We start from the raw sequence: 25,288 nt of genomic DNA, 5'->3' as shown, positions 1-25,288 counted from the left end.
TTAATCTGCCATCTAGTGGTAGCAAAGGTTATTAATATTTCTAGTTTGATATGACACGCAAAGTTAACAAATTAGCAACTTTTGCTAATTAGAAAGTACTCGTTTGAGGACGTTGGGACTTCATTGTTTGCAATTCTATAAACTGTTTTATATTTTGTCACAAGTTGGTGGCTTTTTTTTAATGATATAAATAATGAAATAATCCCAGTGTCCACATATGAAGACATGTTTCCTACTTCCTGTTCGAAGATGATGCTAAGTTTTCCCCCAAATCCCAAATACCTTGGAGATAAAAAACGACCAGATAAACGCTTGGATCTCAGGAGGTTAATTATAAGCGTAGGAAGAAACATCTGAACACCTCGCACGGAAAGAAAGTTAAGCACCAAGTTACGATTTTAAAAACTAAATGTTGCAGCCGTGCGTTTTCACCGTTAAAAGTAAATTAGAAGGGTTCCCGCGAGAGACGGCTGATGTCAAGGCAGCATAGCAGAGTTGACAATTTCAAGACGTGCAATTTGCAGACGAGCGGTAATGGCGGTGATGATGACGACCTTTGAAAAGGCAGCGGTGGAGAAGCACTCCGCAGCTCGGGGGAGATAACTTTAAATTGTCCATAATCACAGGATCTGGCAGCGCATAGGCCGACAAAGTCACCGGGAGACGTCCAACTGTACAGCGGACGACAATTTGACCAACATTACTTAGGCATAATTACGGATACGTTTTCCTGGCTTTGTTGTGACACGGGCCAACACATGCAGGGAGGAGCTGGGGCGGCGAGACTGGAGGCTGCAGGCTGAGGTCCGAGGGCCCGCACGCCAATACGGCGGCGAAGTGAGGTGGATGAAACACATTACTTTGACCTAAAGAGCTCAGTAATTACATTTGGCATTTTGACAAGTGTTTAGCTGCAGTGAAGGTCAGTCCTGTCAGCGTACGAGATCTATGCTAATCCACTCAGACGGAAGAAGACGAGGAGGGAGAAAAGTCGAGGGAAGGAAAGAAAGAAAAGGCCGGGATGCAACTGATGCCTAAACTCTACGTCCGCACAATCATCTGGATCTGGAAGGAAGTTTCAGACATGTATAAAGCACGAGAGACCAAGACTTGAGTAAAAGTACAAGTACTTAAGTGGAAGTTTAGAAGAAGCATCGCACTTAAGTGGAAGAACTAAAGTATTCAACATTTTTTGTTCTCGAGTAGTTTATTTTAATATTTACTGGTCAAGTGCTCAAGAAGAAGAAAGTTATCATCGTTTATATTTTTTCAAATGCAGTACGAGGGCAGGAATGTACAAGACAGAGTACATGTACATATACACTGTCCACTTTGATGTAAACTGACGAAACGTAGCGGTAGAGAGAGCTCTAAAGTTAGCTAGCGAATGTGAACTGGCTAGCTAGCAAGCTAATATTAAGTTAACTAACCTTAGTTAGGCACTACTATTACTAATATCTGCCAATAGTAACCATAACTTTGATATACAGTTTTGTAAATATGAGCATCTTCCTAGCTCGACGTTAGCTAGCTAGCCATCGCTAAGGCTTTAGCCCATTATAGCCTCACCTTGGAGCAGACGTATGTATGCTTGTTTATTTCCTTGACATTTAGCTTGATCCACTTAAGGTTCCACTCCTGCTACACTTTCGTGGTACCTAGTGTCCGAGTTACGCACGCCACAGACACACTGCATCACCATTTAGCTTGACGCAGGTCGGCAGCTTGACGGACCTTGTTTCCATAGCAACGGTTGCTAGGATGTATGATTGGACAATGACCGTTTGGTGGTGTGGTTCTGCGAAAGGTCAAGGGTAACGAGTAGCGATGCCGCACATGAGTGAAAGCATTAAAAGTCATCGAAAATATGTAGTGAAGAAAAATGATACATCTGTGTGAAGTTTGTGGAAACTTCAGAAGGTGTGAGCACAAGCCAACGTCAAAGAACCATCGGCAATGAAGGCTAATGTGGCCTCAACATATCGACTACAACCAAGGAGCAGCTGGTACATACATCTCAAAACTGCATGAAAGCAAATAACTCTTCCAGGGAAATGGAACAACCCTGGACACCTTCAAATCATCTCTGAAGACCCACTTTTCCACCGTGGCTTCTCCCCATAACTCTTAGTTTGTCTTCCCTTTTGTCCGTTTGTCTTCACCCGTCCTTCCCCTGTACGTCTCTTTACACTTATTACTTATGATTATATTATAATGTAAAGTGCCTTGGGTACTATGAAAGTTGCAATAGAAGCTCAGCTTTACTGGTCAAGTATATGTGAATTTGACTTTGGTCTATTTGCTTATTGATACAAAACAAAGCACTTAAAAAATAAAAATGTGAAAAATAGAAAACTGTACAAAAGAAATTTGACTTTCAGGATAAAAAATTTAGAAAAATAAAGAGCTACTGAATTATTTTAGGTAATCATGTTCCCCTGAAAGTTCTTATATTTGAATGTTCAATAAAATGAAGATGAACTTTGTGTTTACTTTGGTCACTGGAGTTTCTCCTCTTGTGCTCCGCTTGTCTGAGCTGAACGGCCAATCAGAGTGATTTCTGTTTGACAGAAAAACAAGGTCCACACACTGTGAGTCCACACAACAGGCCTGGAAACTGGAAATCAACCCCCTGTTGCTTTTGTGTATCGTGTCCCTTAAGTAGGGATGTCCAGGTCGGTATCGGGGTCAAATCACTGGATGACTGGGTCGGTACCAGGCTTCAGCTAAAGCTGATGTTGTGCGGTTATTTATTTTAGGTCCGACATGAACCAAAATCATGTCGCTGTAGCGTCAAAATCTTCTGTTTTAATGGAATTTGCTCTCAAAGGCGACAAAACTCCGCTGTGTGGTAGGGCTAGTATCGATACCAAGGCTGGTATCGGTAATGGATCGATAGTAGCGTGATGAGATCGATGCTTTTGTTACAGTTTCTCTTCTGTACGTCCAGTGAATTACTCCTCACTGAGTTCATGTGGCAGGAGGTTCTCCACTTGTAGTAAAAAGGTGGATATGGGCAGAGTTTGATATTCAGATCCTAGTGTCACAGCAGCATCACACAACTGGAACTGATGCTGTTATTGAAATGGAGTCGGTCCTGGGAATCGGTGTAAAATGAATGAACTTTCTTGAATGCTTTCGTTTACTTATTTGCTCAACTGACTTTATGTTCCATTGTTGCCGTGTTGTTTACATTGTTATTTTTTTCTTATTTTGCACTAATGACTTATTTTCTAAAACAATTGTGTGTAGTAAAAGGGAATTGTTTAATTTTACACTGTTAAATTATTTTATGTTGTAATTAGCTAATGGAAACAGGTTTATTTGACTAAATAATAAACCTAAAACTAAAGCGAAAATTATTCAATCCTCATCACTTTTCAAGTAAAAAGTATCGGTATCTGCGATACTAGACCTGTATTTACTTGGTATCAGATCAATACAGAAATTCCCAGTATCACCCGCTGCTACTGTGATGAAGTAAGTCAAACTACGGAGGCCCTGAGCGGTCATGTGTTCTGTTTTTATGTCATAACGAGTTAATTTCCTTTGTTTTTGCGAGATCTTGAATGCGAGAGTTACGTTATATGTGACTGACGGATGCACGATAACGCAGTAATAACATTAAGGTGACACGATTGATTTGTGCTTTCATATTTGATACATCACGATACATCAGGAGATCCTGAGAAACCACAACTTAGCTTTCTCCAGATAATCAGATAAATACCTCAGGGCTGCACAATTAATCATTAATCGAATTTTAATCGTGATCACGATGTTGGCTGTGATATTTACATTTAAAAACGCTCTGCTGCATATCTAATCAAGCAGTTTTAGTAGTCAAGCCAACCACCAGAGGGTAAACGCGTGGTTAAAGCTTCATTAAGCTGCCTAAATAACTGATGAGAGCAAGTCATCATGTCATGAGACGAAGCTTCGTTGACGGGCTGGTGTTTCCTTCCAAAGACCCGTAGGCCTGAGCCTAATGTTATCGCCTTGTAATTATTTCCATTGAGTTCCACTGAACATATATTTATTCTGTTAGCCCTCGGTAAAGTTTAAATTCTTCTGTATTGTTATATTATTAAGCATTTATTAGCTTCATTTATTTAAAGCTTCATTTTTCACTGGAAACTGTTCACATGTTGTTTGATTAAAAGTAGTGCAATAAAATACAGATGTTTCCCCCTAACGTGATGAATAATCGTGTTTAATAATCGTGATCACAATATTGATCAAAATAAACACGATTATCATTTTGGTCGTAATCTGAAAATAACTTGAGATCTTGAGAAAATGGGAGGAAATTAACAAGTTACCACATGAAAACGGAGGAAATGATATTAAAAACCAGTCGCTTAGGACTCGTTTGCAGCAGCCGCAGTAGAAAATACTGTGTTTATGTGAAACATTTCTGTGTATTTTCTGTTATTTTTTGGCTGAATCATCAGTAATTTCCCATCACTTTATTTTCCCATCAATTAGCAATTTAAATGACGCATTCACTGGTGTCACGTTTCCACGGGGACATTGTCTTTTTGACTTATTAAACTGATAGTGACCTCTACGCCAGAAAATTATTTACATGTCAACACACAAATCTTAACTTTCAGGGGTTAGAAAAAAGAAAAAATCAAGCGACCGAGCTTCAAGCCTTTGTCTCCCGGTAACAAAGGGGATGGTTTAAGTTGGAAGAAGAAGACGGCGCTGGGAGGGAGATCAACAGATCAACTGGAGTGGAGGGCTTTGCTTTGGGGCATGTGTGAGTATCTGCCCTCACACGGAGGGGCATGATTAGCATGTATGTAAAAAACCAAGTGCTGGTGGGATAAGAAAGTCAAGCGAACAGACGGAGCGGGGATAAGTCTCCTCTCAGCTGCTCTCCTTCTGCTTTAAGCGCTAATTGTGCTGCCCGCTGTCCTGACCCTGACCCCCGGCCTATTCACGGGGTCCCGTTCTCACGGCCGTGACGCACCGCTGGAAGTAGCCTCCGGGTCCCCCCGCCCACCCCGGGCCTGACAATGGGGGTCGCAACCTCGCTGCCCACCATCTTGACATCCACCCCCACGATCGACAATGGCCCCCGGCGGGCCCCCCCCTCCTCCCGCGGGCCCTCACAATGGGCGTACGCGCGTGACAGAAGTGGTAACGCGGCTTCTTAAAATGCAACACGGGGTCTGGTCGGCACGGCCGCGTTAATCGGACCTTTTGGCCCCCGGAGGTGGAGGTCAGGATCAATCCGCCGCCAGAAGCTCTGAGGTGATTGGTTTTAAACTAGACTCCAGTCACTGCTGCGTGTTGACTAGTAAATTAAAGAATTTGAACTTCATCGAACACGTTATAATTTGATAAAACTGGAATTTTATGGGATTTATAATGGGAACTTTTGACGTGACATTTAAAAAAATCTGACCAATCACATGTCAGAAAGGTAGAAACAGTGGTTCATAAATGTGTAATTGATTTGTTGCTCGGCTAGTAGTTATAATAATAGTTAAAAATATCTTAAATTTGAGGAAGTATAAGTTTAAGTGTTATCTACTTTGCAATTTTATAAAAATAAAAAATGTGCTATTTCACAGGGAATGTACTGTACGTGACATCACAGCTAGCTGAGGTCTCCATGGTTACGGGCAGTGAGTGGCAGGAAGTGACAGTTGAACATGGAGATTAGCAGCGTTAGCTTGAATCATTTAATTGCATCTAAACTATAAAATGAGTTTAACAAAAGGTGAAGAGCTGTTGTTGTTGTTTTTTGACTGAACCAACAGATTTGAAAAGCAGTCAGAGATTTATTTTATATTTTTACAGATATCAGTAAATGTATCCATGAATTAGAAGAAACAGCTGGAATCCAGACACAGAAACCTGGTGTTGTGGTTCACCTTTAGTGTCAGGTAGTATTAATTTATGCTGTATTTTTTGATGAAGTCAGACCTTAAGTTACTTCTTAAGCTACGTTCAATAAACTGAATATTTGTGATCACTCCTCCTCATCCTTTTAATGCTACAGTATTGTTACTTCTCAGTAAAGCTCTTAGCGTTAGCATCTTATTTATCGTAACTGAAATTAACTAAAATTAACTTATAGTAACTGAAACTGAGGCTAATCCACTTTTCCAAATCCATACTAGTTCGTATGGATCATTGTCGAGTCCAACCGTCCTTAATTTGATCTGATAATCCACATTTTCCCGGTTTCTCTGTATTTAGTGATACATTCACTGTGTTTTTGTCACTCGGGGTGGGGTGGCCCAAGGCCGTAGTGAAGTTAATGCATCCCCTCTATAAGTAGTTTCATGTGTATTAGTGTTATATATCAAATATAAACTACAAACGACAGGACGACTCTTGATCGTGATAATATATGTACATACTGTAAAGGAATACATACATTTTAAATAAATGTCACTCACATCTTTAGATTTCATATTTTATACACTTATATTTAATATATGCCTTAAAAAAAAGGGGGACGCTTTTATTGGTATCAAGGTCGAGTCAGGCACTTATAAAAAAAGATGGGGTTTTGTAGTTATTTATTTTCAGCCAGAAAATACACAACATGGGATTGGATCAGGATCGGACTGGGAGGCAAAAATAAAAACTTGATGGACACATCCCTAGAAAATGCAGAATTACAGATGATAACACTGAATATGAAGCCTTAATAAATACCAGTCTGAAAGAGAAATAACCCATCTTTCCTTTGACTCTGAAGCTGAAACAAAACCATCCCGTCTACTTTAATCCAGTATTCAGGTCACATAGAACGTTCCCATATCTCCTGGAGATATTACCGGCCAGGCTTTCGTTCTCAGGTTACAATGCTTCCGTCCCTCCATTATTTTCCTTGACACAGTTCACTCAGCAGCCACCAACAAAACCACCTCATGAATTCCTCCTCCTTGTTTGAGCGTTTTTTCCGCAACGCACCGACGTCTCACATCCGACCGAACCATTTGTTAACACAAACTGCCACAACCCCAAATGCACGAGTTTGTGACAAAGGAGACAGGACGCTGCCCATCGACTACAAACGATGATAAAACGACGTTGTTACAATGCCTCTGTAAAGCTTAATGTTTCAGAAAAGCACCATCACAGAAGGGAGAAGGGAAGGAGGGGGGTTAATGTACGCTTTGGGATGGATTGATATTCTAGTTGAATATGACAAACGACGCTTTAAAGAGGGCCCGCCCACACCGTTGCACTTTAGCCGAGAGGACGCCATATTTCACTTAGAGAACGTTCCGTCAAACGCTAATAACAGCCGAGGCTCGAGTCTGTGACCCCCGCCGGTGGACGGTGGCTCGGGCTCGGTGGGCGGGAAATGAGAACGCCCAACAATAGCACTTAAAAACAGGAGAGGAGCCGTTGCGTAATCGGCAGCAAAGTGTGTGCCTGTGTGTGTGTCTGTGTGTGTAGAGGTGGGATTGCAATTATCAAGCAGCAATAAGAAGAAAAAATAAATAGACACTGAGCTTCTCGTGGAAGTTATTTTGACAGGAACCAATTTACCAGAGCAGGTGATTTGGAGAGTTTATCCAAATGTGTGTGTGTGTGTGTGTGTGTGTGTGTGTGTGTGTGTGTGTGTGTGTGTGTGTCTTGTTTTCATTAAGTTGTGGGCAGGGCTGTTTCAAGACACTCTGGGGGCAAGAGGCACCTCGGAGGCCCCGTTCACAGACACATATAATACCTTCCTCTTCTAAATACAAAATAGTCACAGTTTAGTAAGAACAAGATTTTCTACTGACAGCAGAATTGATCCTGGTTCTTCAATGTTAGAAATTAGCCTTGTCGTCGGCAGAACTAACTTACTGAAGACACAGTGTTCTGTGTACACAACTATTGGTGTCATCATTTAAAAAAAACACCTCTGAAATAAATTAAACGGGTGTGTCTCAAGAGGTCTGAAGCTTCAAGCTGGTCCACTGTCTAACAAGCGTTAGCTGTTGTTGCGCATTGAACACTTTTCTGATACTTGTTCAGAGTGGGACATCTTTTTGTGTGTCGGGAAGGATGGGCTCACTTCGTTTTGCCCGATGTAGGTGGGGCCCCATCAGTGAGGCTCCCAATGTGTCACCGTTGCAGTGTCTAAGAGGGGTTCAAGTTGTGTCGTTGAACACCGAACGTATGTCAGCATTATCTGATTGACTAACCCCTGATACTAATCATAACCCTAACTCTGGGCAACCCTAACCCTCAGTGACCCTAACCCTAGGTAACCGTAACCCTAGGTAACCCTAATCCTGGGTAACCCTAATCCTGGGTAACCCTAACCCTAGGTAACCCTAACCCTAGGTAACCCTAATCCTGGGCAAGCCTAACCCTAGGTAACCGTAACCCTAATCCTGGGTAACCCTAACCCTGGGTAACCGTAACCCTAACACCCCTAAAAGCCAGCAGCCACTAGAAGGGGGCCCCATTAAGGAGGATTCCCAACGCGTTGTCATTGCAGCATCTATAGGGGTCCGTCATTGTCATTGATATGGACCAATATCAGCTGTCTCTGGGGGCTTTCCTCCAGATCGGAGCCCTAGACCATTGCCCTGTTTGCATGTCTGCTGGCTAAGGCCCTGGTTGTGGGGGCCAAACTGTTGCATAATACTAACATTTGTGCTTTTCGGTGCAAATGCAACAATCGAGTGTACATTAGGTTTGGGGTGAAGGTGCTAGGGAATGAATTACATCAATGCGGTTGCTGTATGAGAGAAGTGGACCTGGGGAATCCTCCCCCCCTCCCACCTCCTCCTCTCGCTCTCTGTCTGGACTGACAGCTTGGCTAATGGCAAACATCACTCCTTTCTTTATTCCCCACTTCATCAACGCCCTCATCTCATTACCAGGAGTCACACTGTAGCCAGGTGCGCACACAAACACGCACACAAACACACACACACACACAGACCTTCCCGATGTCTTTACCGCTCGACTGCACCGCGAAAGATTATTGGATTCCCCTCGATGTGAAGGAACGGCCTTAACTGAGTCGTTGGATTGATCTTGAAACAGAATCACTGAGCTCTTTAGGAACAAAACTAAAAGAGAGAAGAGAGTCCTGTTGGAAGGATTTAATAAGATTCTTCGTCACCCTCGAAATTAGGAGTCAACAACACAGCTACGCTGGAGACATGATGAAGCAGTGAATGCAGATCACTATATGTTTTGGGAGGCTGCTCATTTAATTTTGTAGCTCTTCCTAGATTCCCCATTTTTGAATGACGGACACGGACTACTGCCACCTGCTGGTGCAACTTTCTTAATATTTGGTTTAACTTCACATTTTTAACTGTTTTTAACTCAGGTGTTCCTATTATTGTGCCTCCTGCATATTGAATCATTTGTTGTACTTCTTTCTGCTCTGGTAATCAAATAGTTCTCACGACCTCATAACCCATAAACACCAAATGTTATGCTAGCACTGGACGCGCACAAAAGCAGCTCAAAATATAAGATTGATACTTTGTTTAGTGTTTCAACCACCCAGACTGGTTCCTGTAGTGAGGCTGATGTGGTTTAAGCATAGAAATCATACAGCAACATACCAAAAACAAAAAAACATGGTAGCATAGAACAGTCTTTGTTGTCTGCAGCAGTCTGTGAGTGGCTCAGGAAGGAAATAAATCCAAACTAGTTTTGTTTCAAACCGATGCTCAATCTGGCAACACTGGTTTTGGTCTTTTTTCTACCTTCACCAGTTACAAAGTAATGTTGGATTACACTCTATTACTGTCCTACCCTCACGTTTCACATCTTAGCAGAGTTGCTGTCATGGCAACTGTCAATCACTACAATCATTTATAACGTCAAATAGCTAAAATAACTAAAGCGAACAGACACTTGAACATGCATCAACATTATATCAACTACATAAAACATCAGAAAATATCCTCGAAAACAAAATGATTTGATGGGTATTCTAGTGTTTTAGTTTGGGCCCAAGTCCCGCCCCCTAACATAGAGGGGGTGGAGATTATGACCTATACTGCAGCCTCCAGCCACCAGGTGGAGCTCCGCTAGCTTTGGCTTTGCTTTAGAGGAGCTGTTGTGGCTTTCACTTTCTCTATAGTCTATGGCTGTGTATGCGACGTGTTCCCACTTCCCCGTTAGTCTGAACACACAATAATAACACAACCTGATCTTTTTTTTTTTTTTTTTAGGCTCACAAACAACTCCTCACCATGGAGACAAACATGCCTGTAGAACCAAACAGATTTACTCCATGTACAGCATCAGAATGCTCTCCGGGAGAGTGTTTTATTTTTATTTCTTACTGGAGGAGCCGTAAGTTTTGAAAAACGCTCACGTGGAGCCTCAGGTGCATCAGCGAGCCGACGATAATGGGTCGGCCTGTGTCTGGTGTCGGTGCAAAGACAACATCACTCAGCCGTGGTGAACCTACCTGCCACGTTGGCCACATCTGTGGTGCTGACGTTGTGAGCGTTGGGGCTCACTTTGAAGGTCACGGCCGGGCCCACCACCCTGTATAACACACAAACACATATACATTCACATATTTAAATTAAAAAAACAAACAAAAAAAAACAGGTTTCTTCACAGGAGGAGTTTCTTTTTTCTCGTCTGAGTTGTTTTCCCAGGCGGCGGGAGGAGGGAAGGGGTTTGTGCTCATTAAAGCTCAGCCATACGTGGCGGTTGCGGGGAGGAAAAAAAAAAACGAGCGTTAACCTGTGGCGATCCTTTAGGCGGCTGCAATCCCCATCACCACAGCGAGATAACCTCTTGAATCTCAATGTAATGCCGCCCGCCGCCATTTAAGCACGCAAGGAAAAAAGAGGGTCAGGATGCGAGGACGCTGGTCATCAACGAGGGGACGCTCTGATACGTGAGATCAGATGCATCTCTAGCAGCCGGGTTTAAAATACATTTACATTTTGATCCAACATATGGTGATTGGAATACATATTGTCAGGAGAGATGTAAATTCAGGAGGACAGAAATGTGTGGGAGAGAAGAAGGACGACGAGAAAGACGTATGAATTGTTTTTAAGCTGCCTTTTTTTTTTTTTTTTTTTCATCCTCCAACGTTTAGGCCAAAGAAACAGCTTGAATTGAACCACTGAAGGAGAAACAAGAGAGGAGCTGGGTGGTCAGCGGCCAAGCGGAGCTTCCCAATGTGATTAACCTTTTTGTTTTTCCTGCTGCAATTCAGACTAAAAGCCCAGCAGGAAGATATATCACCAGGTCCCCCTCCAAGACTCATTGTGTGCCGCTATAGGAAGTGACTGCACAGTGGGCGCGCTGCTATAAAATATGGCGCTATCATTAATGAAGCAGGTCCCTTCCTTAAAAGAACAAGTTTAAAATGTGTTCAAAGTGGTTCCACGTTGATGGATTTAAATGGTGGGCGGCCTCCTCTGTTTCACCTCTTATCATTCCTGCCTTTTTGCAAAGAAAAAAGAAAAAAAAAACTCTCCTATTTAGGACGTAGCCAAAATAAACTGAATGCTGTTCATGAATATTTTGGAGCTCATTCATGGTCTTGGTCTCTTTTGAAAGCAAAGACTCTGGAGTTTCTGTCACAAAGGGCAGAATCACTCTAAGTGTGATTGTTCTTGATTAATCAAAGTTGGCACACAGTTAAAAAAAAAAAACAAAAAAAAACAAGTTGTTGGGTTCGCCTGATTTTTTTGCTTTGAAAAATGTGTTGGTTGAATCCTATAATGACTTTTATCAATTATATCAGAAGAAAATTAGCTCTCAAACGACATATTTACTCAAATACAACTCGTGTACAGAGCTCTGATTGGTTCAAAAAGCTACTGCCATCCCATATATCACCCAGTGGAATGATTAAGGGTTAAGGCCCTGTATTGGGGTCGCACACTTTTTGGTTGATTTTTTTATATTTTTTAATTTAAATTTCTTTAAATACACACTAGCATGAATCCAATATATTTTACTAAAGGGGCAAGGGATAGTTCAATATTAAATGGAAAATAATAATAATAATAATAATAATAATGTAGATTTATAAATAGCACTAGTTTAAGGTGCAAACACATATAGTAGGTAGGAGGTCCCTACTTAATCTCTCCATCAGTTTAGGTCCTCGTCCTGAAAGACGTTGAAGAGCCCGGGGTTAAAAGGTTGGCAAAAAATATGGGAAAAACTAACAGATTCACACAGGAATTTAAGTTCTTCATTATTCCGACAAAACTTGTCCTTTTTTATTTTGCCAATCACTAATTTAGCCGCTGTTTCCATGATAAATGTTTTCTTTTTTAAAGGTCTGGGTCACAAGCTTTCATCTCAAATGCAGTTTTTGAGTCTTTTAATTGGGGTTCTTCTGCCTCGAAGCCAGTGTTACATTATTCTAACGTTTAAGGTGCAGTAACAAACTAATTAGCCAAATGAATGCTGCGCAGAAGGAAAACCTGGTGAAGCTAGCTGCTGGAAGAAAAATAAGAAAAGGAATTTGTTGAGGCTGTTGTTTAGATGTAGGGTTTAAAAAAAAAAATACATCTAGATCTGGATCGATTTTTCAAATATATGCAGATCGTTCAACAAGAGGGAGATCCAGAAGATGGTAGAAGCTCTAGCTGTGAGAGAACCATGAGGCCCGAGGGCCGGCTGGAAATCCAACAAATCTCCAAAACAAATGACAACAAATTTAAATCAAATCAGGGAATCAGCAGCAACACGAGTGAAAGTCCCTGCCCCTTTGAACACAAACTGAGCAGCCAAATAAAATAATAAAGTACAAAGGAAGCTGTTCTGGTGCTTCAGGAACACCAGGCAGCACCGCGGCTCATTCTTCTGACCATTATTTCTCCTGCGAGGTACGAGGCCGATGCATTTGTCACATCTGTGAAGTGATTCATCAGCCAGCGCGGGCGAAGTCTCCGTGTGTTTGTGTGACGAGGAGGGAAAATCACTCAGGCTGAGTCGATCACACATCCATCAGCCGGCCTCTGCCACCCAGGACAAAGACCGACGCTACATCCACTTTGGAAACGCTCGGCCAGCGGGAGGAAGAAGCTCTAATTTATCACCGGATCCAGACACAAGATTTGCGTTTATACGTTATTAAACCAACATGGTGATCATCCATTAAACTATATCTCATAAACAGCTGTATTTATTCACTTTGGTCTGATATTTATATAACCCTCGGGTTAACAATAACCCTCTAACCCTACTGTATATGAAGAGGATATGGTTGATTTAACTGAACCAACCACAGGGAAAACATAGCAGTGCATCTTGTCCGATGGTGCGACTGACAACAGGAACAACCCCCGTCATGTTTTCAGGAGATAAAACATGCCCTCGGTCTGTGGCTGAAAGAATAAAAACACCTTGATGGACAGAATGGTGCATTTTTCCCCTCCATTGGCTACTGAAGAATCTAAAAAATAACTAAATGTGCTGAGATGACAGAGGGAGGTAATTATTTAAATTAAATTTGTAACTTGCTACAACAGATTTTTTTTGTTCTGTTGACTTCCACTAACATTTAACGGCAAGATGCAAAACTGGAAGTCATAAGATAATGAAAGTGTTTTGACTTCAACCAGATATGATGAAGTATCGCACTTAAAAAAAGACTTTAGGCCAATTTTATTAACTTATTCTTTCCCCAAAAGTAGAGGTGGAAAAATAAAAAGTTCAACCAGCAGGCCAATGAGTCTCTTTCCGTCTCTGTAATTATTGGTCAAATATATTTAAAACGCTATCGCAGGTTCTCAAGGATCCAGTTTTTTGCTTTGCTCGGTCCCAGAACTCGTAGCCTTCCTGACTCTATTAGCTCCAGCTCCGCTCCAGCTCCCCTCCATCCTCTGAGGGTTGGATTAAAGATATTTTTTACCAAGTTTAATAAAATGCGGCAACTTCCTTTTTCCACCATATCAAAACTTGACAGTTCTCCCTCAGTTCGTGCATACGTAGTAAAGTTGGGCGACACTGGGGATCCAAGTAAATACAGGACTAGTATCGCCGACACCGAAACTGAAATGTCAAGATCATTGAATACAGGACAAATATTTAGGCAAATGAACCTGTTTTTCTTAACTAATTACAACGTAAAACAGTATCAAATTTAAATTATTCTCTTCACAAATTTGTTTTGTTTGTTTTTTAAAAAAATGAATGAGTGCAAAATAAGAAAAAAAAGGAACAATGTAACAAAAATATGAATGGACAATGGAAAATAAAGTTAGGATCTGAGTATTAAACTCTGTCCATATCCACCTTTTACTACAGGTGTTGATGGAGAAGCTCCTGACGCACAGACTTGGAGAGAAGCTGGGTTCAAATGAATTTACTGGACGTGTAGAAGAGAAACTCACAAAAGTATCGATTTCATCAGGGTAGTATCGATCCCATACCGATACTGGCCTTGGTATCGCTACTGTCGATATTTAGATCGATGCGCCCGGCACTAAAACGTGGCCTTCACCAGTTCAACTCTTTTATACTTGTTGTTGTTGTGTCTTTTTTAGCAGTTGGATTCATTTTTGTTTCCTTCAACAGTGGCGACACTTTGAACCTCCTCAATGAAACCGTCCATCTTTACTGATCAGAAACAACCAATTAGAAAATTAGGGAGATGGAGAAGCAGCCAGAAATATTACAGCAATCACAAGGCGGTGATGTTCGGGGTGTGAGGACGGGTTAAACACATTTACATTCTTTCTCTACTCATCGTTTCTGTACCACGTCTGTGTTTTAAGGAAGATGTTCTGAGACAAAGTGCTCACATACATACATATATATATATATACACGACCAATGTCATTTGATTACACTTACACAGTGTCTTTGGAAGCTGCTCCGTGAATGAACCTTTCTTTTTATCCAACATCTGCTGTGACTTAACTAAATCCATGCTAAAGAGAGCAGAGTCTTCCTCCTCCTCCTCCTCCTCCTCCTCAGCCCAGTTCAGGCCCACTCTCTCCTCCTAGTGGCGGCTCTTTGATATGACCCTTCAGCTCAGACAGACATTACATCACCTCAACCCTCCCAAAAAAAAAAAAATAAATAATAAAATTAAATAAATAAGAAATAAAAACCCTGTAGTCTACGCTCCGTGACGGTTACGCAATCACTGTTCGGCGGCCGGCTACAGTCGGAGGCTCTGAGAAGCCGCCCACATCATCCCCTCTTCCATCCCGCCCGCCCGCCCGCCTCTCTGCCCTCAGCCGCTACCAGGCCGCCGCCGCCGCCACCGCAGCTAAAAACACTCCCAAGGCCAGAGATGGTGTTTTTTTTTTCACCGTCTATTATCTAATCAGCATTGGATTGTTCCAAATGTAATGCAAAAGGTGTGAGTCAGTCTCCAGGTTTGTTTCTGTGTCCTGGCTCACTTCACTGACTCATATGTTGCCAGTTTTTGGATGTTTTTTTTTTTTGCTGCAGGCTCCATGAACCTGCCGCTCTCTGGCTGAGAGCCCCCGAGAGGAAACTGGTAGAAAAGGGAAGTTTTGTTGTGTTTTCAGCGGCTGAGGTTACACAGGTCGCCGGCTACGTTGTTCACAGATAGTTTTTTTTTTTGTTGTTGCATTATGCTAATCTGCTGCTGCTGCTGCTGCTGCTGCTGCTGCTGCGTGAGGTGTAGTAGCGCTGGAGCCAACCTGCTAAACGGATAAAGGGGAGTTAGTGCAGTGGCTCAGATTAAAGATAAACCCCGAGGAGGAGGAGGAGGGACGACGCCCCTTCTACACCTTCAAGTAGAGTCCAGCTCATGTAATTAGAAGAAGTAATCAGAGTAAAACATCTTCCTCCTCTGAAGGAAAATGGAATTTATAATGAAAGCGTCTCCTAAAACAGCTTCCTGCTCAGTTTTTATTCACTATAAGATGAACCGAACCTTAAGATGAAGTTTGACTGTATATTATAATATATCTGAGGGCACAGGTCTTCAGCAAAATCTTTGGTTGATTAGACATTTTTTATATCATTTTTTATTTTTTTTTATTTTACATCACAGATTTAGTTCTTTAAATACACATTAATCCAGCATAAATGTTACAGGATAGCTTAATAATTAATGCAAGGCAGTGACTCTCAACCAAAGGTCAGTGGACCCCTAGTGGTCCGTGGTGTAATTGCAAGAGGTCGATGAAAAAATAAAATATGCTTTGAAACAGATCGTATGACATTTATAGAAATAGGATTATTTTACTCAAATGTGACCGAGACCTTTATCTAATTAAACTACAGAGGGGAACAGGACTTTTTTCTCTAATTTACTGTATTTTATTCAGAGATCCTGGTTGCGTTGTTCAAAGTTACTGCAAGATGAACACGATCTGCATCCATTTCTATTTATTAGGCCCCTACTATTAATTTCTTAATGTTCTTATTGTAGTGGACATCAGAACTATGCACGGGCTCCAGGACCCCACAAAGGTCGAGAGCCACTGTCTCAGAGCAGCAACGAGTGCTCGATTAATCTTCTAGTTCAATTCACTTCAGGTTTATTTCTGTAGCGTCGATAATGAACCTCCAGAACCAGCCTGGAGGCGACACAGGAAGAGGCAGAACCCTAAAATATAACAGGACTCCTCCTAATTAGTGTTATTCAAGCCTAATGATGACGCTACATCACTGTCCACATAGAATCTACGCTCAGACAATAGATTTATTCCAGTAACCAGAGAGAAACCAGAAACATCACGAGTTCACATGGTTATTAGGAGATTAGATTATTAAAGGTTCATATTATCAACCCTCTAAATCTGATTCCATCTGATGAGTCTGTTCTGATTATTACAAGAACACAGGAACATGCAGTTTGACATGTAACCTTCAAATATATAGAGACATTTATAGAGATATTCTATTCTCTGCTTATTATTCTATTCTATGTTTCCAGGTTCTCAAAACTGATGTACTCTCGTTTTAAGATAATATATACAAAAAAAAGTACACGGACAATATACAAGTACATTTAGCTTTTTGTCTGTTTTTTTTAATCCAATCATGTTTACGTTAGAGTCAATGAAAATAAACTAAACATGTCTCGAATAATGTTCCAAATCTACGATGAAAATGTGTAAAATGCATGTGAACATCTTGGTTCTTAATGAAGCTGAGAGGTTATTTAGGTCATAAGGAAAAGGATGAAGATTTTATATATGTTCTATATTATATATGATACAAAATGGAAATAGACAAAAAAATGTGCCTCAGTCTTTCTTTTCTTCTTCTTCTGTTTTGCTACATAATATGATTGATAAACTATCAACTAAAAAATAAAGGAGTAGAACTAGATAAGTTATAGAGTCTCATCAGCTTGTTTTTTGCCTAAACGAATAAATAAAACAGATGAAATGAAAGATTCCCGGAGGTGAAGCAGATTAGAGGAGGTTTTAGAAGCCGGCGGTCGGTGCGGTCGGTGCGGTCGGTGGGTGGATGAGGAGCGACGGTGTCAGGAGGCTTTTGTTTCTCGTCTGGTGAAGGTGAGGAGCCGGGCGGCCTCGGAAAATAAGCGTGGCGCCTCTGACAAATTGTCAAGGCGGCTCCCCCTGCTGGGCTTTCACTGCGCTCGCAACAAAAGAGACCCCCGGCTTTCTCTCGCTCTCTCTGTGGCTTTCTCTGCCTCCAATCCATCACCCCCCCTCCCTCCCTTATGTATAGCTCCCTCCTTTTCAGCCCCAGAATAGGAGAACAAAGACAAAAGGTGCATCAGGACGGGGGAACAGTACGGCCCACCCAGGGTCTCCATGTGTGTGAAGGTATGTACGCCGCTCAGTCCACACATGTCCACGCACGGACAAACAACGAACGCAGGAGAAGAGATTCACACTGAATAAAAAACTCTGCAACTTCTACCACATCGTGTGTCAGGACATGTGCAGAGAAACATGAATCTTTAATTTCTCTATTTATCTTTATTTGGCATTGGTAGAAACTATGAAAACTAAGCATCATCTTTCAACAGGAAGTAGTTTTTTTGAGAAAGTCATGTCCTCATGTGTGGACACTGGGATTATTGCACTACACAATATTATAATAAAGTCAAATCAACATGAAAGTCAATATAAAACTGTTGATTTTCATGTCTGAACATTGTTGTGCAAAAGTAGAACTGCAAATAATAAAGTACCAACGTCCTCAATGGAGTTCTTGCTAATTAGCAAAGTTATAGTTCGTTGCTATTTAATGTTTTTGCAGGTTATATTAACTGGAAAACTTGATAAGCATTAATAAGTTTCAACGGTAAAATCTGCTGACGTTTTGTACCTCGTCCACTTTTGATACATGATCAGCTGCAGAATGAATCGTGTTTTCAGACCAACTAGTGTCTAGTTATGAGGATAAAAGTTTAAATGAAGCAGAATAAGAAGCTGCCACAAACCTAAAACGAACATGAGGAGGTTGAGATCCTGCATAAAAAACATGTTGGTCCAAACACAGAAGGAAAGTTTCTCCATTTGGTTGTGAATGTAACACACAGAGAGTCTGACTCACTGATTCAGGTCCTGTGCAAAAATACATGGTGTCGTGTTTGAAATGCAAAAGGTTCAAAATATCATAGAATATATTCTGGGTTATATATTGATTCCAAACTTTGGACTCATCACAGTCACCATCTTCGTCTGATTCAACATGTGAATCAGACGAAGATGGTGACTGTGTTTCATTGTTTCTTTCTAAAATGGAAAACAAATATTTTTCTTCCTAATTTAAATTTCACTCTTCTTTTCTGTCCAGTTGATCACAAACCAGCTCCATGGGGTTAAAGTCTAGAGACTGGGCCATGGTCCACTCTACGTGGTTTTTATCCTGAGGTAGTTCTGGTGCAGCTTGGACTAAAGTTTTGCTGTAGGATGAAGCTCTGACCAACTATACCAGAGGATACTGATGCTGTTCTAGTAGCGTATATCAGAAAAACTTCATTGATTTGTAAAGTGGTGTTGAGTGTTTTTGAGATCAAGTTTCACATTAATGATGGTGTGACTTTACTTTGCCTAATCTGTAACGTGGCAGCCATGAAACACGTAACCAGCTCAGAACTAATCAGCATTGAGGGACAGATGCTCCATATCCTAGTTAGAATCAACTTAAACTGCATATCTGATGATATAGGCCACGCCCACTTAGGTTTTGCACAATAGTGCAAACTGTGCAGCAGCTTCTTTTTGTCTTTATAATATTCTGTAGCACTCTTAAAGCCGTCGGGTTAAATTTTTGTTCGTCGTTCAACAATGTTGACTGGTGACTGTTGCCGAAATTCCGCCTAAGACGAGTCGCACAAACATTTGTATCTCTGAAACCTCCTCAGTTAACCTTTACTCCACGTGTTCCATCACTGCTGAGATGGAGAAGCAGCTGGAAATACTAAAGAGGAAACAAGACGACCAATCACAGCTCTCTACGGCATCAAGCTGATGCAAAGGCCTAAACTGCCCATTACTGTTAAAATGCACCAAAAACCTCATTGAAAACGCTTAATTAACCTGAAAATACGTAGCATCCTGAGCAGGGCAGGGTGGTGGCGTTCAGACTGGTCAGCGCTGCCAGGCAGGACGATGATTATCGTATTCATACGACAACTCATACTTGTATTCGTACGATAATATCACCCTCTGTACGATCAATAATTCCAAAAATCCCATAATGTACGATGATCTGGCCCCTTCAACACATGGATATTAGGTAATTTAAAGGTAAAACTGCATTATAAGCTACAGTATAAGGTCTGCGGTAACGTTTTACTGTACGAATGTATAAAAAATTTCCTCAAAATACGATAATTTGTCATTTACGCTGCTCATGGTTCGACACAGAAGAACTTGAGCCAAAAAAGGTGCCTCTATATTATTTATTTACTCATCATCACAGTAAAATTGTCCATCCTTAGCCAGGCTGCTGCATTAATTCCTCTCTCAACATGAAGGAAATATTTAGAAAATTTTGAAAAATACCGTAATGTAAATGTTTGGTCATGTAACAAACTGTAACTTCCCTCATTTTAATTAGGACCTGCAGCAGGACACTGGTCCTCACAATGCTGAACAGGTTTATATGAAATGAGTAACAAGCTGCATGACTGTGAAGCTAAAAATAAAAACGGGTTCTGTCCTTTAAAAACTCTCTCTCTCTCTCTGCCCCGTAATGTAACGGCGCCTCTGGACATGCTGCCCTGCCAGCTGCCACACATTACATTAAGGAAAAATAAATAAATAAAAATAATAAAAAAAAAAACACTTCAAATTCAGCAGAGCTTCTAAATTCTGAGCAGCTCTATGTGCAGACTGGAAGCGGTAAGCGGGAGCAAAGGTCTGAGGATGACTCACATCGACGTCCACGGTGGGCTCCACGCTCCCCACAACAACCGCACAACAACCGCACAACAACCCGTGGGCACGAGTGGGCAGCGACTGTCTCAAAGGGGCAACGTGACTCACTGAAAGTCTTCCAGTGTCGGGCCCCTTCAGGGAGGGCAGAGCGGAGGGATCGAACTCGGAGACGTGGAGGACTCCTGATTTTCACCCTCCTCTGCTCTGGGGGGGTTCGAAGGCGACGCGCGCTCCTCGTCCACCTTATTGACTGCAATCATTTATTAACGAGGCTGAACTCTGCCTGAACTCTCATTCTCCGTCGTTATCTTCGCCTCCATCAATTTCTCCCGCCTTTTCTTTCCCTGTTCATGTCATCCCTCCATCACTGTCTCAGCTGTTCACTCCACCCGGGCTGCAAACGTTTCTCAGCGATCAGCGTGGTGAGATGACGAACTACAGTTATCTGTCTACTTCCATCTGTGCATCATCTATTCATCTAGAAAACAACATCCATCCATCCATCCATCAGGTCATGTGTGGGTGTGTGTAGTTGTAGTCGTACGTACGAGAGCTCAGCGAAGTCGGTCATCTGGATCTTGGCCATTCGAGCCAGGATCTCCATCAGGTGGAGGCCTTCGTCTGTCTGGAGCCGACTGACGACGACGACGATGAGGATGAGGAGGAGGAGCAAGGACATAAAGGAAAGAAGGAAATAATTTAGATTAGCATTAAAATATAAGTTGATCAACAATCTCCAAACTGCTCCATTTATATTTGGTTCATTAAATAAAACACTTCCCTCATTTTTCAATAATTTCTTTATGTAATTTCATAATTATCCAACCAGAACATGTGTCGAGCTTCACCCCTTCTAATCACGTATCACGTCATCATAATTTAGTATTTTAACATCCAGACGTCCCAGGATGTGGAATTCACTTGAAATAAAAATTTATTTTGTTTTCATGTTTTGTCTGTTCTGCTTCTGTTTCCTAAGTTAAAGCCTAAGTGTTATTTTTTGGAGAACTGCTCTTCAAGCCCTCTTTTTATTTATTTATTTATTCTTAATTCAATTGCTTATTGTTATTCTACTTCCATTGTTATTGTTGTTGTGTTAAACGAAATTTAAAAAATTCAGTGTGAAATTTTTTTTGGGATTATTTAGACTTTGTTTTGAACATGTTGAAATCCCCCCCCAAAAAAAACTTCAATATAACAAAACAACAAAAGCATCCATCAACCATCCATCCACCATCAGTCTTTGTACCTCCATTATAGTTGTTGTGTTTTATCGTATTTTAAAATGTGCCAAATAAATGAAATGAAAAAGATGAAAAAAGAAATTGTCTCTGTGTGACAAGTTATACAGTATCTTGGTTATTTAGACTTAAATTTTGAATATCTTAAAGTAACAAAATAACAAAACAGCAGCCAGATAAGTGGAGTAGCATGAAGCCTCTTCTCGTCCAACCCTTTATCCTCAGACTCATAATTATAGGTTTAGAGAGAGGGAAGTGACGGGCATCATCAGTGGAGAGCAGACAGCAGCTCCCACAGCCCACTGTGGCGTATACGACTCCGTCTTCCACGGTGAAAAACAGCTGCTTCAGACGTGACACCAGCCATCACTGTGTCCTGATAGCGGCTGCAGAGACGTCCCAGCGGCCTGTCTGTTAGCTCTGCAGCGCACGGCGCCGTCGTGGTGTTGATCCCCGTTAGCTGTGACAGCCAAGATCAGCTCGAGTTTTTTTACTATGATCTCATCATCTGTGAAGGTTCGTACTGTATATTTTAAGTGAATGATCAGAACGGTGTCAGTCAGGTTGAAGGAAGATTGTCTCTAAACAACCGGTGTTTGAAATGATGGCTGAACTTGGAATATATGCGGCAGCAACTTTAGAAACAAAGCTTCATCATCTTCTTCTGAATGAATTAATGAATTCAGTTTAGTCCATAAAGTCGGGGTAAAGATTCCTCTTTCGTTACCTTTCCTGCAGATAGCTCTGCGTACAGTGTAACTGATGTTTCGGGGTATGTAAACACCATTTTATTATTTGTGTAAAGGATTTATTAGGATTTTATTTGAGGATGTCTCCAACCCAGACATTTTTAAAATAATCAGATCGGAATCGGGCTTCAGCCAAACCTGAACTTTCGTAGTTACGCATTAAACCAAAAGCACGTCCCTCCACGTCCTTTGAAACTTCTTCTTCTTCTGTTCTAATGGTTCTTGACCAGCATCAAAGCTGCCAAAAAAGGAAAGGAAGAAGAAGAACCATGTGATCATCATTCAATGCTGCCACCGAGTGGAGTAGGGCTTCAAAGTTTCCTGGAGACAGCAACAGACATGTGCTGACACGACATGGTGTGAACTGAAGTTGAGTTTAGTTTGCTTTGTATTTAGTTGTAATTCATCTTTGAGTTTTGGTCTGATCAGCCAGTATCTAAGTCCCTTTGTTTGTCAGAGGGATCATTCTCGCCAGTGTGGTTCTTCATTATCTTGAATAAGACGAAAGACAGAGCACAAAGTTAGACTATAACAAGTTTAAAAGAGTCAAATTTAGATAAAAGATTGTATTTGTTTTATAATTATTATTGTTGTTGTTTGTTGTTTTCTGTTTAATCTCATGTTAGACACTCCAGTCCACCTGGTGGCGGTAATGCATCTCTAAGACAGTTTTCTAACTGCCATTAAAAACATTTTAATTAGTGCGCAGATACTTGTGTTGCCGTAAAATTACAGTACAGTCGTATTTAGTTTCATCTCTTTTACATTTCAGTTTGTAATTTGGTTGATTTTGTTGAAATAAAACAAATAATTATTCTAATTAAAAACACCAGTTGCTGTTTGGTCCCGAACGTCCTTAAATTTGATCAAATTACAGCAAATTATAGACGATTATTGACTTCAGGAATTAAAAAGAATTATTTGCTGCCAGTTGCCCTGCACAGTGTTTTTATCTATTAAGCAAATTACGGTTGTGAAATCCATTAAGTGGGTTTCAACAGCGATGCTTAAAATCAGGTGTGTGGGAGAAGTAAATGTGGAAAAAGGCATTAATAGGTTAAAGGTTTATGGGTGTGTGTTGGGGAGCAGGTGTTTTCCTCCAGCTGTGATGAATCACCCTGTCCTCCTCTTCCTCCCCCTCTTCCTCCTCCTCCTCCTTCTCACCTCAGGCCACAGGAGGAGGTGATAAGCTGAAATCCACCAGGTTGTTCCTGCTATCGGCTTTCACATCTGACACGGCAGCGAACTAGTTTCTAATCGGCCCGGTTCCAGGTGTAGTCCTGCACTGATGCTTCCATTTTCTGCCTCTATCTCGACAGCGCTACGTTTGAGACGCCACTTCATTCCCTTTCGATTTAGAAGGAAAATCCTCTGTTTCTCATGTATCATTCAATGCTGTGAAATATTCTGATGAGCTGTCTTTGTTTATTTATTCCATCATTAAATGAGAAAGAATTATATCTCAATAAATTCTGTATTTGAGTATTCACTTAGACAGGACAATCGCCACATACGTCATCATTTGCGTTAGCACGATAACTGGAAACAACTCGCCTACTAGCACCTCTAAATGTCTTTATACATGGATAGGGCTTTAATGCAATTCAGTGAGTCATTGCAATGATGGGAGAAAAATGCTTTTAGTTGAACTTATGTCAACTTTGAGGTGAGGAATGGATGCTTACAAGTACGATTTACAGGATTACAATGGGGATGGAAAACAGGATTACTCACAGGTGAGTATCTAGTTGTTAATAGACCAGATAATCATGTTAGCTTATGATGGGTAACACCCACATATGTTCCTATTAGTGGGAGAAAACAGAGGGTCGCAGTAAACAACATGTTCCTGGCAGCAGAGTGATTAAGTGAGTGACTGTGGCTGAGGAGGAAACATGTTAGCTGGGGAGCATGCTACAGGTAAGGATAGCTGAGTAGTTTTAGTAGTTGCTACGTGGTTTGATTGGAGCCACAGATATGAGGTTGTGTGCGTTTTTATTTTTGGTTTTGGTTCGGGCTACAACTTACAACTGTAAGACTGTTTGGTAGTTTGATTTTGTGTTTAGGTGTGCGGGTTGTGGTTTAGTCCTGTTTCCTCAATCCTCATCTCCTACCCGAACCTGGGTCTGTATTCTCATCCCACCCCTTCCCTTCCTGGGGAGAGAGGTTGCTTGGACACCCGACCGACACAATTGTGTAGTTTGTTGAATAGCAGCAAAAAGGGCTAAGCTAATGTCTCTGCGGTTGATAGTCACATAGTTGTGTGGTGGCACAGTGGAGGGGGGTGACTTCAGGATGCTGGAACTTTCTGTTAAGTCTTCTTCAGGTGTTGTGGGCCTAACCTAAGAAAACATCAGTGAAGGGAGGTGCCCACTTGAAAACCCCTAATGATGTGACGCATACTGCCTACTGCCATCGGCTAAGCTGGGTAGCTGGTGTCTTGTTATTGGCTGCTAGCTGCTAGCTGACTGCTAGCCTACTGGTCGGTTTTCAGGTGGACTGGGCTTCTAGATGTGTTTTGCCTGGGATCTTGGCACAGGAGATTATAACCTTATAATCTTATCCTGTGTAATAATGAATGATATTAAACCCCAACTCCACACTGGTCTTTTAGAATTGAAAACTGGGATGAAATGTTGTCAAGAAAACCCAAGAATTCAAAATGAGTTGCCCTTTCAGCATTTTATTTATTTAATTTTTTTTTTAATATCCCATGACCTGTGTGACTGAGGACCTTTACAGACATGTTCATGGTGAGCAAGCATCGTCCTAAACATTGGTTCCAGCCACCAAGATCAAGAGCGAGTTATGCTACTTTCAAACAGAAACTAAAATTTAAAAAATACCGTTTTATCACATTTAAGTACCAGTGTAGCATTTATATCTGGCAAATATCTGCTAGGTTGTGAAAGTGGAAGATGAGATTTGACACTACATGAACTGTCAAGGACAACTTCCACGTCCTACTGAAGTTCAGAGATCTCACAGAAATGTCAAGAGACGCTTTGAAGAGTCACCGTGAAGC

At 41.3% G+C, this 25,288-nt stretch overlaps 1 protein-coding gene across 1 annotated transcript in view; it reads right to left on the bottom strand.

Annotated features, from left to right (window-relative positions):
- LOC125010894 (receptor-type tyrosine-protein phosphatase N2-like) overlaps positions 1–25,288 on the bottom strand; it is a 206,381-nt gene that overhangs the window by 131,072 nt on the left and 50,021 nt on the right. The window contains exons 10-11 of the mRNA XM_047589809.1: positions 20,822–20,908; positions 10,409–10,488 (exon numbers count right to left, since the gene is read on the bottom strand). Coding sequence (XP_047445765.1) covers positions 10,409–10,488; positions 20,822–20,908 — 167 coding nt within the window. The remainder of the gene's footprint in view (positions 1–10,408; positions 10,489–20,821; positions 20,909–25,288) is intronic.

This window comes from Mugil cephalus, chromosome 7 (genome assembly GCF_022458985.1).
Source record: "Mugil cephalus isolate CIBA_MC_2020 chromosome 7, CIBA_Mcephalus_1.1, whole genome shotgun sequence".
NCBI classification, from domain to species: domain Eukaryota; kingdom Metazoa; phylum Chordata; class Actinopteri; order Mugiliformes; family Mugilidae; genus Mugil; species Mugil cephalus.
The sequence above is the reverse complement of the archived record's forward strand: the minus strand, read 5'-3'. Positions and strand labels throughout refer to the sequence as shown.